Below are 18,750 nucleotides of genomic sequence, written 5' to 3' on the forward strand. Positions count from 1 at the left end.
AATTCGTATAGTCCTTTCCAGTTTCGTTCATTTTGCAGGGATGTGTGCAAAATAGTTACCTAGTAAAGAGATGTTGCTCTAATTAGCAGAGCTTAGCCAAGGAGCAGCACAAAACTGATTGTGATGGCTGTGAAAAGGCAGTAACAAGTAAAATGTATTATTTTTCTTCTTGTGTAATTGAGTTCGTGTCTGAAACTGTACTTTTTTAAATCCAAGTTTATTATACTTGCCCTTTAAAAAAAAGTAGGACTGAATGTTGAAATTCATCACACTGATAATATGTGAAATTGATTACACTTCTGGTATAATAATAGCTTCCTGTTTCCTAAAATCATCAAATTACCTACAGTGCACTTTATGTAATAAAGTACAACTTTTTGCTATGAGATGGTCATGAAAATAAGTGGTGAATGGGTATGTGTTCTCTAAGAAATTGTGTCTAGTACAGTCTCATTTGGTTGGCATGGCTTCACAATTTGATCCAGTGTAGATGAAATCAAAACATTTCCTGGTGCTGGAGATACACCATTGAACAGTTTTCCTGCTTACATTAGTGTAGGGAGAGCAAGATAATAACAAACAGATAAATAGGAAAATATCTGGTGATCGGTAAGATGGGAATGAGTTTGTATGCTAAGAGAAATGCTCCAGAAAATAGAAAATTTGTCATTGGGGGGGAGAGAGCGAGCTGGTGGTTGTAGGATGAAGTCCCTGAGAAGCTGAGAGGAATGGGATCTAGTTACTAAGTGGAGGAATTGGCCATAAATAGAACCAGATACTCTTCCATTGTAACAGGAGGGAAAGCAGGGAATGTATGTTCAGATTTGGTCGTGAACAGTGATGAAGTCCGATTGCTTCCTTTTTCTTTTTCTTTTGGTAAAATGTGAGACAAGATCATCAGCTAAGAGTAAAGAGGGAGGAGAGGCATCAGAAGTTTGAGGAGAGACTGTGAAGTGGTTAGAGATAGGTAAGCAAATGTATTTGGGAAGTGTGGGGCTTTTAAAACACTACTGAGTGCCTGTTCTGGAGCCGGTATATATTTAAAGTTAAGCCAACCAGTATGGTGGTCTTTCTCCAGGAAAGGTCACCAGTTTGGTTTCAGGCATGGAGGTGGTAGCCTTAATTGGGGTTAAGATTTTGTCAAAATCAACATTTATAAAATTTTGGAAATTACATGAAGACAGAAGTTTAGAGAAAATACAGTGAATTATGAATGATAAAATTGGCTATAAGATGAATATAAAAGAAATAATGTATTCATGGAGTGGGATAAGACCGATTGCAGCCAGCACTTCATTAGGTTCTCACAGACCTTTAAAACTGAATTAGACCTGAGGAATAATTTTTGTATGACTTTGTACCTATTTTTTATTTATTCTGTATTTATTTAATAACACATGCCACTATAAAAAATGTTTCTGTCAAGGAACATGAGGGTATGAGAGAGAGAAGAGTTATTAGAAGGCAGTGATTATAATGCTAGAACATGGATCCAAAGTGAGGACGTGCGGGATGGAGGGTGAGGGGGGGTGAAAATGTTGTATGAGGGCGCACGGATTGGCCTTGTTCATAACGTGGTAACAGGCTGGGTGGGAGGACCAGCCGGAGGGGGATCAGTGCTCAGGTAAGAGGTGCCTTTGCTGTCCTAACAGGGAATGGCCTTGGGAGTAGGTGGCTAAGATGCGAGGAGAACAAGATCAGTGAAGGTGAGGAGGTCAGGAGACTGAGAGACCACGACCTGGAATGGTGACAGTGGTAGTGGGAGGGGAGGTGACAGTGGGAGGGGAGGCAACAGTGGTAGTGGGAGGGGAGGTGACAGTGGTGGAGGAGGGAAGGTGACAGTGGTGGGGGGGAGGTGACAGTGGTAGTGGGAAGGGAGGTGACAGTGGTGGTGGGAGGGGAGGTGACAGTGGTGGTGGGAGGGGAGGTGACAGTGGTGGAGGGAGGGGAGAAGGGCGGCGCCCAGGAAAGACAACAGATGATAGCAGCCAGGAGGGTTTCTTGATGAAAACAATCTGACGTCCTGATGGACTTGAAGAAAGGTTAATGGTTCCAAAGTGACAGGGAGAAGCAGGAAGACATCAGAGCCCTGGAGTTGGTTACCGAATATTTGTTGCATGCTGAGCACTCTTCTAGCATTTGCAATATGAGGTGTGGGCCATTGAACAAATTCCACTCAAGAGGTTCTCAGGGGCAGCCAGATTTCTGTAAGAGCCCCTGAGGTAGGGAAACCTGCTGGTAGTAGATTCTGAGTTTCAGAGAGTTTGGGAGGAGTCCCAGGAGTTTGGGAGTAAGGAGGCAGGACTATGGGGTCAACATAACGTGGGGAAAACATGATTTTTTGATGATGACTGAAGTAAACTGGGGTGGTAGGCATCACAGATTAGCTCTGGTGCTCTCATGAGAAAAGGTGGGTTCAGGGCCAAGAGTATGAAGCCATGAGGCAATATTTTTCCCAGTGGTGTGGGCCAAGGCCTCTTGTTGGGGAGCTCTTGGCTCCCTTGTGGGGATGTGACCATCTCACCTGGAGCACAGTGAGCCAGATTGCCTCTTCTATCTTACTGCACCCTGCAGTCTTGGAGTCTTTGTGGACTAAGCATTCAAACTAATTGTCGTGCAACCTCTGAATGAAAGGTTTAGACCCTTTCATCAGGTTCTGGGCCTTGAATTTGGCTATTCTTTTCTGTCTGGTAAGAGTGTGCAGAGCAGTGGAAAGGATAGGATATAGGTTTCCTAATCTGAAGATTTCCATTCTAACCCTGGCTCTTTCACTGACCTTTTTCACCAGTGATCCTGAATAGGCCCCTACCCTGTGTGGATTTCAGCCCCTGTATTTCCAATGAGGGAAGTGATCAAATATCCTTAACATTTTTGCTTTAATGCCTCTGGTTTCATAAAGGAACAATGCCCAAGTAGGAAAAAAAATGAGCAAAGAAAATAAACAGACAAATGAAGACAGAAGAAATCCAGCTGGTTAATAATAAACATAAGCAATTTTTTACCTCACTAATAATCCTGGAAATGCAAATCAAAACAGTGAACTGCCTTTTTAAATCATCCATCAGACTGGCAAAAAATCAGGTGACCTATCAGACATTGTGAGGTGGTAGGAAGAAATGGTACTTGTATACAATGATAGTGAGAGTACAACCGCGTTGAGAACCATTTGGCAGTATCTAGTTAAGGTGAAAAACATGTGTACCTGACAATCCAGGTATTCCACTTCTGAAGTGTATTCCCAAGAAACTCTCATACATGTGCAAGAAGGTTTGTACTTGATCGCAGCATAGTTTATAGTGTGAAAAAATTAGAAATAGCCCACATTGGAAAAATTAGAAATGGCCTTTATTGGAAAATGGATTAGTGAAACGTGATACAGTCTTACCATGGACTACTGTACAGCAATTGAAAGAAATAAACTGAAGTATGTGTTTTGATTTGGCTCAATCTTACAATTTGGATCAATCAATGCCATGTCGAATGAAACCAGGGTACAGAATAATACGCATAGTGTGAAATAAGTTATGTAAATACTTTTTAAACCACCGAATACTATGTATTGATTATGAATACCTATATTCATAATCATAATGTATGTTAAAAGTATGAAAAGTAGACTAGAATGGTATACCAAAATAGATGGTGATTGCAGTGGGACCTGAAGGCTGTGGGAAGGAGTTGAGGTAAGATTTGGCGTAAGTTAAAAAACAAAAGGTGAGGGGTGGTTAAAAAAACTATTTAACATAAAGGCCCAAAGCAAACCTGAGAAAATGTTAGGGATGACTAATTCTGGGTGACAGGATATGAGGGCTTTTTATTTAATTCTTTGTACCTTTCTATATATTTTTTTTTAAATGTTCAGTTAAAGAGCAGGGGAATATATATTTCTAGGGCCTAAATGTATGGTTAGTGTGTTTTTTGATTATTCCCTTGTGGGTTGAATTTCATGGAAGTTGGTATGCAGGAAGTTGTCTCTAGCTGAGGTAGCGGCAAAAGATGTAGCCCCGTGACTTGCCCAGTGTGGTGTCTAAGCAGTTATTGGCCCCTTCTTCCTTAGCCCAGTGCCCTCTAAGAAGCACTTGGGAAGAGGGAAGGCGGAGACAAGATCAATAATTATACCAGGCCAAGTGATGAGTCTGCAGTCATCTTAATTGCCTTATTAATGTTGACTCTTGTAATTATGCTTGTCGTTAACAGTTTTTCCCAGGTGGGCTTACTTTCTCTCCTTTTTCTTCTTTTTTTCCCCTAGTGGAGGAGGATGAATTATCTCTGCTGACCGCACTGCTGGAGAATGAGTCAGCCTTGGATTGTAACCCAGAAGAGAGCCAGCTCTCAACCCAGGATGACGGTAAACCTGACACATTTGATGAGCTCTTCGATGCGGACGGTGATGGTGAATCTTACACAGAGGAGGCTGATGATGGAGAAGTGGAAAAGACTGAAGACCAAAAGGAAAATCTGGTCACTCTCTTTGGAGATATGGGGGACTTAACAGATGAGGAAGAAATTCCTGCATTGCAGTCAAGTAAAAACAGAGCCCTCCCTGCTCCTGCTTCTGCTTCTGCTCCCAGTCAAGGGAAAACTAATCAAGAGTTGCAAGGTGCCCTCACTACTAGCTTTCTCTCATTTCTTTATGATAGACCAGATGAAAACCACCAGTCTGGCTGTTTTCGTCAAGATAGCTGCTGAGTCAAGGGTGGAGATAAATGACCTTGGGGAAAAATAATTTTTTTCTTGAGTTAGTAGATCATACATTTAAGGCAAGCATTCCAGCCTACAAAGGTCCCTTATATCCGCCCACTACAATTGACTCTTCACAGAATGACTGTTCATGCTTATACAGAAAACTAGTACTTTGGGATTTACATGCATGTGGAGCCAGAGATAAGACTATAAAGCTCCTTACTTTGAGTAGGAGACCATTCCTGAACAGTGCCCTTTTCTTATTCCTGGCATCTTCTCTGATATATTTTAAAATTATAATAAAATTCAGTAGTTGGCAGTTTCTTTTAACACAGGAGCAGGCATTTGTTGTATTCTGATATTCCACTTGTGAAATAAGTATAATAATTTCTTGATTCCTTAAAAGTTAACTGTGAATATGGATCTGTGATGTCTGTCATTAGTACAAATTCATAACTAGCTTTGGTATTAGAAGCTTGATTACTGGAAATATAAAGTTTAATTCTCTAAGGAGACCTTTTTGAAGTGCCAAAGTTAATCGTCTCAAGGTTTTGTCAGGGGAACTAAATGCCCAAAATAATTCCAGCACTTTCATTCTGTATAATATTTCCTCTGGTCTGGTTCTTAAAGCAATATATTCTTCTTCTTAGATGAATTAAAGAAATTGCAAGAGCAAATGAAGTCCTTACAAGAACAGCTAGAAATGGCGACAATTAAACAGCGTGCAAGCCCAGCCCATCCACATAAACCTGGTAATCAGACAGTAATTCTAGGAATAGAATGCATCTCTGTTATTAAGAAATTATAACATTACTTCTGCATCCAGTTCCTAGTAAAATAGTTTTTGAGCCTCTTTCTAAATTTGCTTTACTAATTTCTTTTAATTTTTATCAAGTAGATAAGTCTCCACGTCCCCCTCTTAAGGAGAAAAAAGTTCAGAGAATTCAGGAATCAACGTGCTTTTCTGCAGAGCTTGATGTCCTGTTCTACCAAAACCAAGCGAGTGGCTCGGACGCCAAAGGTTTCACCTGCAGGTGTAGTACTGGAGACTCCCTGGTTTCTCACTGCCCTGGTTCTGTTTTAACATACATTTTGGCTCTGTGTTGTGTGTGTGGGGGGGGGGGGTCTACTTTATCTGCCTGTTGGAAAAATAAGTTTCTGGGGAATGGGAACTATATGCTGTATTTTATGCTCTTTCTCTATGTCTCAAAGTACTTAGAAAATCCTTAGGTCAAGAGTAGGTATTTACTAAATACTTAATGGGTTGAAATTTTTTTTTTTAACTCTATAGCCCTGTAGTTGACTTGAACTGTAGTAAGTATAACCACTGGATTGAGTTCTCATGCTAGCAATCTAGAGATTTAATCTTTAGGCTTGTGAGACTGAGGCACAGCTTCCCTTATGAAGTGGTCATGTTTTTTTTGAAACCAGGTTGAAACCAGAAGGTCAATTTCTTAGAAAAGGCTTCTTTGCCGGGAGTCTAGAATGGTGCGCAAATGAAAGCCTGTTTCAGCACACACATATATCCACACAAAATAAAATGAAAAAGATTTATAAGCTCTCTGTATTGATTTTGTTATACTGCTTCAGTTTGCCCAAAGTGATGATTCTTTGGAAGATGGAAGACAAAATGGTCTGGAGATAACACAGAATAAGCAGCATTTTATTGACCACATGTGCTCACAAAGGCCCTTTGGAATAGCATTGGCATTAGAGCACAGCAGTAGCGAATAGTTGCAGCCTCTGAGGGTTCATATTTATTTGGCAACAAATTTGTATTTCATGCATCTCCTTGTGAACAGCGTCCATCCCCTTAGGACCTTTGCGTTAACTAAGGTATTACATTAAGCAATTTCCAAGGTTTGGTTTTGATGGGTGTGGGCCTGGACATGGTTTCGAGAAATCCTAAAGTTCTAGGATTGCCCTGACCTGTAGCCTGGGAACGGTGATCCCAAGTCTCTTCGAGGGTAAACAAAAATCTGGTTTCACAGAGGGTGATACTTTATTAAGGAAAATACCCAAGCCTTTTCACCTTTAGGAGCATTATCAAATGCTTCTAAAATATGAAAAGTAACCATGTCAGTAGAATTTCCCCCACCCCACAAGTAAAATGGAATGGAGTGAAATAAAATGAAACAGAAACAAACAAAAGAAAGGGGAGCTAACTTTGGATTTTCTTCAGGTGGAAATTGATCTGTGCACCAGTCTCCATTAATTATTGATTCCTGACAGAGAGCTCTCGTCCCTTCCTGCTCTGTACATGGTGAATACCCAGCAAATGTCGTTGCACAGAAGAGCAGTGTTTTAGAGCGGCACTGTCTAATACAGCAGCCCGTAGCCACGTGTGGCTATTTAAATTTAAAGTAGGTTAAATTAAATTAGACATTCATTTCCTTAGAAACACTAGTCAATTTTAAGTGATCCATGGCCACCTGTGGCTGATGGCCACTGTATTGGACAGTAGCAGTAAAAAACATTTCTGTCGTTGCAGCAAGTTCTTTTGGACTACACTGCAGGGATTTTGAGGGTAGTACAGAAATGCCTCTGGCTTCCTTTGTTTTCTCAACATTTGGTTATTGTATGTATTGATGAGAAAAGCAACAGTTCCACAAAAATCATTGTAGTTATCACTGTGGTTATCTTTGCACTTAATTTTTATTTTAACTTCCTAGCACCCAAAAGCTCGCCTTCAAGGATGACGAGTGCCCCATCACAACCACTTCGAATGATTCCTGGGAACAAGCCTAACGGGGTGACTAGAGATCCGGGTCCAGGGGCCCCCAGGAGTTCTGGGAAAACGGCTCAGCCAGTCTCCGTGGAAGCTTTCTCTGGCCTGAGGCTCAGGTCAGTAACCGTGACAGCCCCTCATCTGCCCACATGCCCGGCCAGACAGATAGATACGGGGCCCTCCTTCCCAACTGCTGAGCCTTTTCGGAATAGTGTGTTTGTATAGCAGAGCCACAGAACACCAGCACCTCTGGAATTGGACAAAACTTGTCAGTGAGCACTGGGTATATTTGCATATGAAGTGTTTAAGGAAGACTTTTTCTTGTTTATATAGAAAGATAGATATAAAAGGAAATGGACAGATAGTATATTTAATCAGAAACTGACAGAAACAGTGATAGAGACTGTTTTTAAATACACAGGTATATACAGTTTAACCAGGATAACACTATCTTGTAATTGATGTTAAGAAAAACAGCTATGCTCTTTTTCTTCCTAATCACTTTTAAGGCAAATTTATATTCTTTGCATGTTACATGGACAGATTAAGATATTCAGTTAAAATAGGAATGAATCCCAGGACCACATCTGTGGGAAGACTGGCCTTTTCACTGTGTTCTGTGCCACTACTGCATTGTGTCTCCCTCATTTCTTCTGGAGCCCAGGGCAGAGCAGTAGCCGAGTGTATCCCGTCTAAAACACCTAAACCTTGTCGATCTAAACCCAAATTGCGAAGGGCTTGAACTGTACATGATTAAGAAGGTAGAAAACAAGTGGCTCTCATCCTACAGCACAGTACTGTAAACACAGTAATGCAGTAGAAGTGTATTGTGAAGATTCACTAATCTCTAAAATAAAAAAAAGTACTCGGTATCTTCATTACATTTGAGACAGAATCTGAGGGATGGAATACATGGTAAAATAAAAGCTCATTGAGGGGCTTCAGGGTTCTTTTTCATCTAGGTAAACATGCCCTTCCTGCCTGCCCCCCAGTTGAAACTCCCTGTGAGTAATGAGAGCTGTTCACGGTGCAAGTGTACCCCACGTGTGAAGGGAATGGAGGTAGACAAATGCCAGAGCTTCTGAATGGCCTACAAATATAGGAGGCGGCAGAATTATTTGGGTCTCTATAATTGTTAAACCTGAACCTCAGACCCTAAAATTACTCCAAAGGATAGTGACCTGATAGTAACCTATTAATTCACAAAAATCATGCAAATAGGATTTCTCCGGAATATTCTTCATTGTTCAGAGTTAGCTCTAGGGCTTTCTATTCCAGAACATTTCTGAAAGAGTCAAAAGTCATGCTTATTTGTGTTTTCTCTTGTCCTTGAATATATGCATATAATATGATAAAACATGAAACAGATATTAATATTCGAGAGAAAAATAATATGCAAATTCACCAGGTTTTGACCAGTCGATACGAACAAGGCTATTTTAATCGAAGCTGATTCAACACCTTTATTATGTGAAAATCTGATTTTTAAAAATCTGATTGAAAATAGTAGAACCTGTGGAATTCTTGCAGCACTGATGAAATTTACATCTTAATTATTTCATGATTTTGTATTAAATTTATAAAAACTTAAAAGAATTTGTGATCTTATTTGCTATATAAGCCCCAGTTCTACATCCAAGGTTATACAAACCTAGCTTTAAAAATAACCTTGTTTTTTTGGGGGGCCGTCCCCGTGGCTTGGGCAGTTGGAGCTCCGTGCTCCTAACTCCGAAGGCTGCCGGTTCGATTCCCACATGGGCCAGTGGTCTCTCAACCACAAGGTTGTCAGTTCGATTCCTCGAGTCCCGCAGGGGATGGTGGGCTGCGCCCCCTGCAACTAGAAGTGAGCACGGCACCTTGAGCTGAGCTGCCGCTGAGCTCCCGAATGGCTCAGTTGGTTGGAGCGCATCCTCTCAACCACAAGGTTGCTGGTTCGACTCCCACAAGGGATGGTGGGCTGCGCTCCCTGCAACCAGTAACGGCGACTGGACCTGGAGCTGAGCTGCGCCCTCCACAACTAAGACTGAGGGGACAGCAACTTGAAGCTGAACGGCACCTTCCACAACTAAGATTGAAAGGACAACAATTTGGGGGGGGGGGAAAGTCCTGGAAGTGCACACTGTTCCCCCAGTAAAGTCCTGTTCCCCTAAGGAAAAAAAAAATAACCTTGTATTTATTAGATGTAAAAATATGAGCCTTGTCTTACTACATAACTAAGCCACTGAGAACAGGTACGTTAGAGATTTCTGCCCATAACACCTCTTCTAACCAATCAGCTACAATGCCAGATAACCTCTTATTAGAAAAATAATCTCCTAATTGCTGATTTCTTGATCCAGGTGGCCTCGAGTATCCTCCACAGAAATGAACAAGAAAATGGCTGGCCGAAAACTGATCAGACTATCTCAGCTCAAGGAAAAGATGGCGCATGAGAAGCTGGAAGAAATAGACTGGGTGACATTTGGGGTTATACTGAAGAAAGTCACTCCACAAAGCAGTAACAGTGTGAGCCATTTTATTGCTTTCTAAGCTGCTTCGTGACAAACTGGCAGTGGGGACTCGTTCTTGATTAGTTACCCAAAGCCCATCACTATTTCATTGTGAAATAATTGCTAGTAAGTTCTCAATTTGCCTCACTGTGTTTGGGCTGCTGTCCAAGAGGAATTTGTGAAGATCTGGGTGTATATATTCTTGGGCTTTTCATTGTCCACATCTGTCCACGTGCATTTTACTTGTCATTGTTTTCGGTGACCACATGGTTGCCCCTGTGATATTATAATCCCTCGTGTGGAGGACAGGAGCAAGTAATAGAAGAGACCTGAGCTCAGTAGTTCGAGAGCCTTACTAGATGTGAGATGTCCATCGCAGAAGTTCTAAATTGCTGACCTGTGCCAGCACACTATGATGTATTTAATTTCCTGGATATTGCAAAAGATCTAGCAAGTTTTAAAATTGCAGCCAACTGAGGCATAACAGGAAAATTATTTTGTGTCCTGGCAACTCAGAAAACCTGGGTTCTGAATCTCATTCTCCTTTTAACTAACTGTGGCCTTAGGGTAACCTTTAATTTTTCTTTAAGGACCTTCATTTCCTTCTCTGTAAAAGTGAAGGAACTGGCTTTTGAGTATGTGGAAACTCTCCCAGCTCTAAAATACGCTTGATTAGTCATGCTCAATACTGATTTGATTCTCTAATATTGATCTCAGCCAACCTTAGATTTATTTATTAGTTCTGACATCACGGGTTGAGTTTTAGATTCTGTGTCCTGCTCTAACCCTGTTCTGTCTAGGTAAATATGAACAAGTCTGGTTTTTATTTAAGTTTTTAATTGTATCAACAGCTGGCTGTGATGACATTGAAATAACTGATAGGAAATTTTATCTGAACTCTTCCAAGAAAGGCATTGTACAAATCCATGGAGGAATAATTATAATACTTGAGTTCAGGCAATAGATCTCTATAACCTAAAACCATATCCACTCTGGGATGCCTCTTTGAAATAGCTCGATTTAATATTATTTGAATTATTTTTTAAAAACTCTGTAAATGTGCATATTATAAGTGGTTAAGACTTTGAGTTGCATTTCTTCAGATATTTAATACTTCTGAAATTTTACAGTTAAACACAATGTTTTTTTAGTGATGCTTTTGCTTCTGTGCTAAGCAAAGATTTAGAAGCATAAAGCTGAAACCTCTTTATTAATAATAATATAATTAGTGATAATTGATTTACTAAATTTATATTAGTAAATTATTAAATAGTAGTGCTACACCTTCCTTTTGTCCTTTTAATGTTTTGTGTGTGTGTGTGTGTGTGTGTGTGTGTGAGAGAGAGAGAGAGAGAGAGAGATTAGAAAGGTGGTGCTATCCCATTGACTATTTAGACCTGAGAATTAGAGACTCAAGTGACAACTTGGCTCCTGGCTTGCGTTACCTCATCTTCATCTCTAAAATGAGAAGGATAATATTAAAGCCTAGAGAAAGGATTAATTTATAATAGACATTCTGATGGTTATATATTCAGGGTGGATTATACTTATATATTTTCCCACAGTAGAATGCTTGAACCATAAATAATGGAGACAGTACAATCCATTGTTCAAAAATTATTAAAATTAAGAATAAATACTTTTTCCAGGGAAAGACATTCAGCATCTGGCGACTGAATGATCTTCGTGACCTGACGCGGACCGTGTCATTGTTCTTGTTTGGAGAGGTTCACAAGGAACTCTGGAAGACTGAGCAGGGTACCGTCATAGGACTCCTCAATGCTAACCCCATGAAGCCCAGGGATGGTTCAGAGGAGGTAAGAATCTGGTTCTGTGATGTGGGGGAGGGAGAAGAGTCTTTGCAACTTAGTCAAGTTCTGTCAAAAACATTTGTATTGGTCTACCTCCAGGTAGTAAGTCATACTTTTATATTATTCTAGCTCCATTAATCTGTTTTTTCGTTTGCTTGTTCATCCCTCATCCACCAGTATTCTGAATGTCTACCTACTCAAGTGTTTTGTATCGTCTTCTTTCATTATATCTTTTCAAATCAGTTCCAAGGTTCCTGGAGTTTTTTGAATTGTTACACTTAGGTGTTCTTAGCTCTCTTTCATTAATTTCCATGGCAGCATCAAGAAGGCAAGGTTTTATATTTGAGAGGACTTTGTTCCCTTAATACAACCACAGCTACGACTTACAATCAAAGAGAATTTTTACCTTTCTCAAGCAGCACTACAGTTTCCGTACTACCCACTGATTCTGTAGTAAATTGTAAATCTAGATACAGTGTGAATGAGACAGACCATTTATCCATCTGACCCAGCAAGAAGCTTCACCTTGTAGACAGATTATTATTATCAGGAGAAGCTAGAGACAAAGTTTTTTCATTCCTTGTTTTTGTGAGAGAAAGGCAACAAGTCTTTACTTATTAGTATCAATGTGTTTGGCTACAAGTAACAGAAAATCTACATTACAGTTTCTTTTAGTAGTGAACAGTGGGGTTTGCTTTTATTACATAATAAAAAAAATCCGGACATAGGCAATGTAAGTGATGTCAGGGCCAGTGCCTGTACGTCTCTTAGCCTTTTCCTCTTGGTCACAAGGTGGCTTTGAGTTCTTGTCATCGCATCTCCATTTAAGGCAGAAAGTGAGCCAGCCTCTATCTGCTTTTATCAGGAAAGCAGAAGCTTTCCCAGCTACCTTCCCTACTGACTCCTTCTTCTGTCTCATTGGCTAGATTATAGTTACATGACCATTGCTACCTGGAAGGAATGCTAGGAAAACTGGGAACAAGATCCATTACCTTATGCTGAGCATTTGCCAGCTCAAATAAAATCAAGATTCTGATACCAAAGACGTAGGAGAGGATGGCTATTGGGTAGGGAACTAAATGTGTCTTACACACCTCTGATGTCTAAAACTGTTTTATAGGGCACTGGCTTTAAATTCCTTTGGACTGATAAAGGCTTCTTAACTCATATCTACCATTCTTCTATTCGTTCTTGCTTATAAAAGGCCAAACCTTTGTCTGCTTTTAATTCCACTTCTTTTCTACAGGTATGCTTATCTATTGATCATCCTCAAAAGATCTTAATTATGGGTGAAGCTGTTGACCTGGGAACCTGTAAAGCAAAGAAGAAGAATGGAGAACCATGTACACAGATTGTTAATTTGGTTGGTTTCAGCCTTATTCAGATGGTTTCTGCTAAAGAAAGGATGTAATAGGAATAAATTATAGGTACTTTAGTGGTAATGACCTTTGGAACTGAGTTTCCTACGTAACAGGAAGTGTCAAAGTGAAAAAATTGAATGTGTGCTTAATAATTACCATTTTAAAAAACTGAGAGCAGGGGAAAGATTTAACCTCTAAGGAAAGTCATCTTTTATTGTCAGATGACTAGGAGGTACAAGAAACAGAATTTTAGTTTGCTCTTAATTCTTAACTTCTGCCAACCATTCTTTTATCCAATTTTTGTAGTGTCAGAGATCAAGCACTATGATAAAATACACTGAAAAGCTTATTTTAGTCTATACTTTCACTCCATTATACCTTTTCTTAGAGCTTTTTTTCAAAGCTTCATTGAGATATAATTCACATACCATACAATTCACTTTTCTAAAGTGTGTAATTTGTAATTTTTTAGTATATTTGTAAAATTTTAGTATATTTAGTATATTTATAATTTTTTAATATATTTAGTATACTAAAAAATTTGTAATTTTTTAGTATTTTTAGCAACCTTCATCACTATGTAATTTCAGAATATTTTCAGTACCCCCCTAAAAAAAATATAGCCATTCCACAGTCACCCCCCATTCCCCTCTCCCAGCCCCTGTTAAGTATTAATCTACCTTCTGCCTATATAGATTTGCTCATCTGGACATTTCGTATAATGGAATTGTATAATATGTGGCCTCTTGTGTCTGGTTTCTTTCACTTAGCATAATGTTTTCAAGGTTCATTCATGGTATAGCATTTATCAGCATTTCATTCCTTTTTATGTTTGAATAATATTCCATTGTATGGGTAGTCCACATCTGTTCATCAGTAAGGAGATGTGTGGGCTGTTTCCACCTTTTGGTTATTATGCATAATGGTGCTGTAAACATTCACGTATGCATTTTTGTGTAGGTTTACATGTTTTCAGTTCCCTAGGGTGTATACCTGGAGTGGAATTTCTGGGTCATATGCTGACTGTTTAGGTTTTTTAGGAGCTGCCACACTGGTTTCCAAAGTGGCTTTTACATCCTCACCAGCAGCATGTGAGGACTCCAGTTTTTCCATAGCCAGCTGACACTTGTTATTGTCTATCACTGATTACAGCCATCCTTGTGGGTGTGAAGTGGTACCTCTTAGAGCTCTATGAAAGCTTTAAAATACAGGTTTTGGTTTCATTTCATTCCTGCCTAACAGATGAGCTAGTGAGCAGGAAATAGAAAGGAGGGAGGTAGTTGGTAAAAGGGGTCTCAGAGTGAAGTACCTGACAGATATCCATGTAAGACCTAGAACTTCATTGTCACATATCTAGGGGCTCACCCAATAGAACAGTACTTTATTTCTTTTTGTTGCTTTCACTGAATGGGTAGCATTTTTCCAAGAGTCAACCAGAGAACTAGAAAAATCTCACTAGAAGCCGATTTTGCTTTGTTTGTTAAATTAATTTTTATTGAGGTCAAATTCACATGATGTACAAGTAACCATTTTTAAATGTACACTTCAGTGATATTTATTATATGCACTCTGTGTGCAACCACTGGCTCTCTAGTTTCAAAACATTTCATCATCCCATAAAAACACACTGTACCCAGTAACTAACCTCACCTCATACCCTTTACCTCCATCTCCTGGTGACCTCTAACCTGGTTCCTGTCTCTGTAAACTTGCCAGCTCTGGATATATGATATAAGAGGAATCATACAATACGGGGCCTTTTGTATCTGACTTTTTTCATATAGCATAATGTTTTCAAGGTTCATCCTAGAAGCTGCTTTTATTTCAATTATAGAAAGAGGGCAAAGGAAGTGAACTATATCAATTTTTCTTCCACCTGACTAGTGCTTTAATGGCAACTTAAGGGAAGAACTTTCCCCTTCGTCACGGCATAGCTGCACTTTGGGGATAGCCTTGGAGGTTAATAGGAAGGGGTTTGCACACAGAATGGTGCCCCACAAAGCTGGGAGAAAGGGACTGTTTACATTTATATTGTTTTCTGGGCCCTTGCCCTTATTCTGAGGCAGCCTCTCTTCCATTTTGCAGAACGACTGCGAGTACTGTCAGTATCACATCCAGACCCAGTACAAGAAGCTCAGTGCCAAGCGAGCTGACTTGCAGTCCACCTTCTCCGGAGGACGAATTCCAAAGAAGTTTGCCCGCAAAGGTGCCAGCTTGAGAGAACGGCTCTGTCAGGATAGTTTTTACTATGGAGGGGTTTCTTCAGCATCATGTGCAGCCTCACTGTAAGACATTCCTGAGCTACTTTTGGGACAAGGATCTTGCTTGGCTTATAAATAATAAGCCCAGTGGTTGTACATTTCTGTAGTGGTCCTAGAAAACTTGTATAGGTTTGTCTTTCATAAGTCACTGCCTGGAACAAGGTAGATGAGGGCTTTTTTTTTTTATTCCCAGATATAGAGGAAAACGCACAGAAGGGGAGAAATCGAATCGTGTCAGGATGGTCTTTAACAGAGAGCCCACGCTTCCTGTTTGGGTCCTAATGTGAATAGTGGACCTTTGTCAGGGCTGATTGGCCATTAAAAGAGTCTTAATCATTGTGTTGACATCCTTTAAGTCATTTCCCTCACAACTGTTAGTGAAGTTGCAAAGCTCTTGGAACCCACATTTAATTCGGTGAACAAATATGCAGTGCGGCCTCACACGGGTGGTTGATGGCCTTGTCCTGTGTTTTGGAAAGCACATCTGAGGACGTGACGGGTGGGGATCTGGCATGAAGGAGCTCCAGTTGGTCCAAGGACAAAACATAGATTTTGTTCCCAGTTCAACAGAAATTAGGCAACAGGACTCTTACCTCCTGCCTATTTTGTAATAGCAAGCACATTTTTTAAGATTTAAAATAATTTCCAAAATGCAAAAAATACAATACATTATAAAAAAATATTATGTATGTATATGTTAGGTCCTTGGTATATATGCTGCTTCTAGGTGGTTTTTGTTTTTCCATATGTATGAATTTTTAGTAATATGAAATGAAATGAAAGTACCTGTACTTTATGATCTTTTTTTCAACATAAAATACTGTTTTCCTTATCGAATATTTACTTGTGGCATTATTTTTAGTGGCTACATAGTATTCTTTTACATGGCTCTGCGATAATTTAAACAGTTCCCCACAGATAAACCTTAATGGTGTTTCCAATTTTTAAACATTACAAACAAAGCTTCCATTAATATCCTGTTTTTGTATAGTCCTTAATTATTTGAAGATAAATTCCTAGCCTACTTGGTTAAACTGTTGGCATTTTAAAAATTTTTTTTGCCAGATTGTCCTTCCAGATGTCTTCAAGCAAATTTGTTGGTTGCTATTCTTTCATATCTGTGACACATGCTCATAACAGTTATGCTTTAGAGCCATGGTATTAAGAAGGTCTAGTTATCTGCCACTTTGAAAAACTTCTGACAGTTTGTAATAAATGAGTACGGTGTTCCCCCAAAAATAAGACCTAGCTGGACACTCAGCTCTAATGGGTCTTTTGGAGCAAAAATTAATATAAAACCCGGTTATTTTACTATAATATAAGATCCGGTCTTACATTATATTATATAAGACCGGGTCTTACATTAATTTTTACTCCAAAAGACGCATTAGAGCTGATTGTCTGGCTAGGTCTTATTTTCGGGGAAACACGGTACTTCCTTGGCTTCTTTACCTCATCAGAGCACTGAAGTTCAGTGATTTTCCTTTGCGGGGGCGGGGACTCTTGTCATTACAGTGCAGCAGCTGTAGCTCCTAAAAAGAAGATTCAAACCACTCTGACTAATTTGGTCGTGAAGGGCACAGACTTGATCATTCAGGAAACTCAACAGAAACTTGGTAACTTTATTTCTCAAGATTACATTTCTATCTCCAGCTTAAATATGTATTCTTTAGGATTGAAAATGGTCACAGTTCATCCTCTAGGTATAAATACCCACTCATCGCTATTTTAGTGAGTGATGTGGCCTAAGCTGAAAGAGTCAAGTTTGGTTAACAGCATCTTAAGGAAAAACAGCATATTAATCTTGGCTGTTTCTTAGCTTAGTATACTTTTTAAAATTTCTTGTTGTATCTGGATCTAAGTCTGAATGTCCAGTACTAGAGTCAGTAGTATCACGTTTCTGTCAAACCTACCTGTTGTCTTTCGTTGAAACAGGTCTGGGGTCAGAGAATGCTGCCTTCACCTTGTACTTGGGCTTCATTCCTGAGAGTGGTCAGGGCCCAGCATGGACCCTTACCCATAGTACAGATGCCAGTAACAGCATATGAAATGATCCTGCGGATATTAGTAATCCAACCATTCCTCAAAATAAGATATATTTGTCATATCCTTGCAGTCCTACTATTCTGATGTTAGAGGTTAAGGATTCTTTTTTTCTCTTTGTATTCCGTCTCCTTCATTTACAAATGACTGACTTAATGAATGCAGAGGTTAAAAAGTAAGTCACATGATATCAAGCGGTGTGAATTTTGGGTTCTCTTAAGGTGATGTTTCTATATTCCAGGAATACCCCAAAAGAACTTGTCTTGCTCTGAGGAATTCAGGGAATTGCTGGACTTGCCTACCTTTGGAGCCAGAAATTTGAAACAACATTTAGCCAAAGCCAATTCACCAGGTAGAGTCAGCTGGTAACTGCTTAGCATCCATACCTCGGTTCCCGCGTCCTCTCCGAACCCCCTCAGTCTGTGGCTTTTGTTTTAGGGATCTTGGGGAGCCCGAAACCTGCTTTCCAGTCTATCTCGGCATCAGCCCTCTTGAAGCAACAGAAGCAGCAGATGTTGGAGATAAGGAAAAAGAAAACAGAAGAAATAGAGACACGGTAAAAGTAACATTTACTATCCCCTGCTTGGATAACTTATCTCAGGAATCCTCAGACTGTCACCATACAGTTCAAAAATGCAACTTTAGATTTTGGATAACTGGCTACCTTTTTAACTTTGAAAGTGTTGAAATAATTTTAATATAACCTAAATAGCATTTAAAGTAATGTATTTCTGACTTATGCTAGTCAGTCTGGAGACCAAGTGGTACAGGTTACAGTAATTAGTATCACTGCAGAAAAGAGAAAGGAATGACCATCTGAAATGGGTTTTGGGAAAGGGGAAAGCACATGGTGACCTGTTTGGCTCCCGTTTCTTTATTTTACCACAGTTAGGTTTTTAATTACAGGCTGAGCCAGTGAGTAGATTTTGCAGTTGTTCAGGTAAATGGTAAAAAAGAGGCACTGAAAATGGAGAGTCATTGTCGAGGCAAAATCAAGTGGAAATGGATGTGGAAGGTAAATGAATCAAAGGCTCTTCAGCTCAAGTTATCTGAATAGTAATAAGAGCTGCTGCTGGTAGACACTTAACATGTACCAAGCACTGTGCTATGCACTCCATCAGTGCAGTGTCTTGTTCGGTCCGTACAGTAATCCATGAGGTGCTGATGGGGATCTATGGAGGTATTTATCATGTGCCAACAGGTGGCAAAATTATATGTACATATGACAAAAGTGCATGTGGAATTGTGGACCTTGTGGGAAATAAGAGAGCACCTGTCACTTTAAAGGCATTATAATTTGTAATTTTTCAGAATTTTGCTACCCAATATCTTTGGGCAGGATGTGATAGGCAATTTGCAGACTCAGCCTGGAGC

The 18,750-nt window shown here is 39.7% G+C and overlaps 1 protein-coding gene across 1 annotated transcript in view; it reads left to right on the forward strand.

Annotated features, from left to right (window-relative positions):
* Nucleotides 1–18,750, forward strand: part of MCM10 (minichromosome maintenance 10 replication initiation factor) — a 34,722-nt gene that overhangs the window by 2,498 nt on the left and 13,474 nt on the right. Inside the window, 12 exon segments of the mRNA XM_033100562.1 lie at nt 4,250–4,600; nt 5,334–5,435; nt 5,579–5,663; nt 5,665–5,717; nt 7,356–7,527; nt 9,751–9,916; nt 11,550–11,717; nt 12,958–13,074; nt 15,158–15,357; nt 16,849–16,949; nt 17,618–17,728; nt 17,815–17,932. Of these exon segments, the coding sequence (XP_032956453.1) occupies nt 4,250–4,600; nt 5,334–5,435; nt 5,579–5,663; nt 5,665–5,717; nt 7,356–7,527; nt 9,751–9,916; nt 11,550–11,717; nt 12,958–13,074; nt 15,158–15,357; nt 16,849–16,949; nt 17,618–17,728; nt 17,815–17,932 (1,744 nt within the window).

This window comes from Rhinolophus ferrumequinum, assembly GCF_004115265.2.
Source record: "Rhinolophus ferrumequinum isolate MPI-CBG mRhiFer1 chromosome 5 unlocalized genomic scaffold, mRhiFer1_v1.p scaffold_110_arrow_ctg1, whole genome shotgun sequence".
NCBI lineage: Eukaryota > Metazoa > Chordata > Mammalia > Chiroptera > Rhinolophidae > Rhinolophus > Rhinolophus ferrumequinum.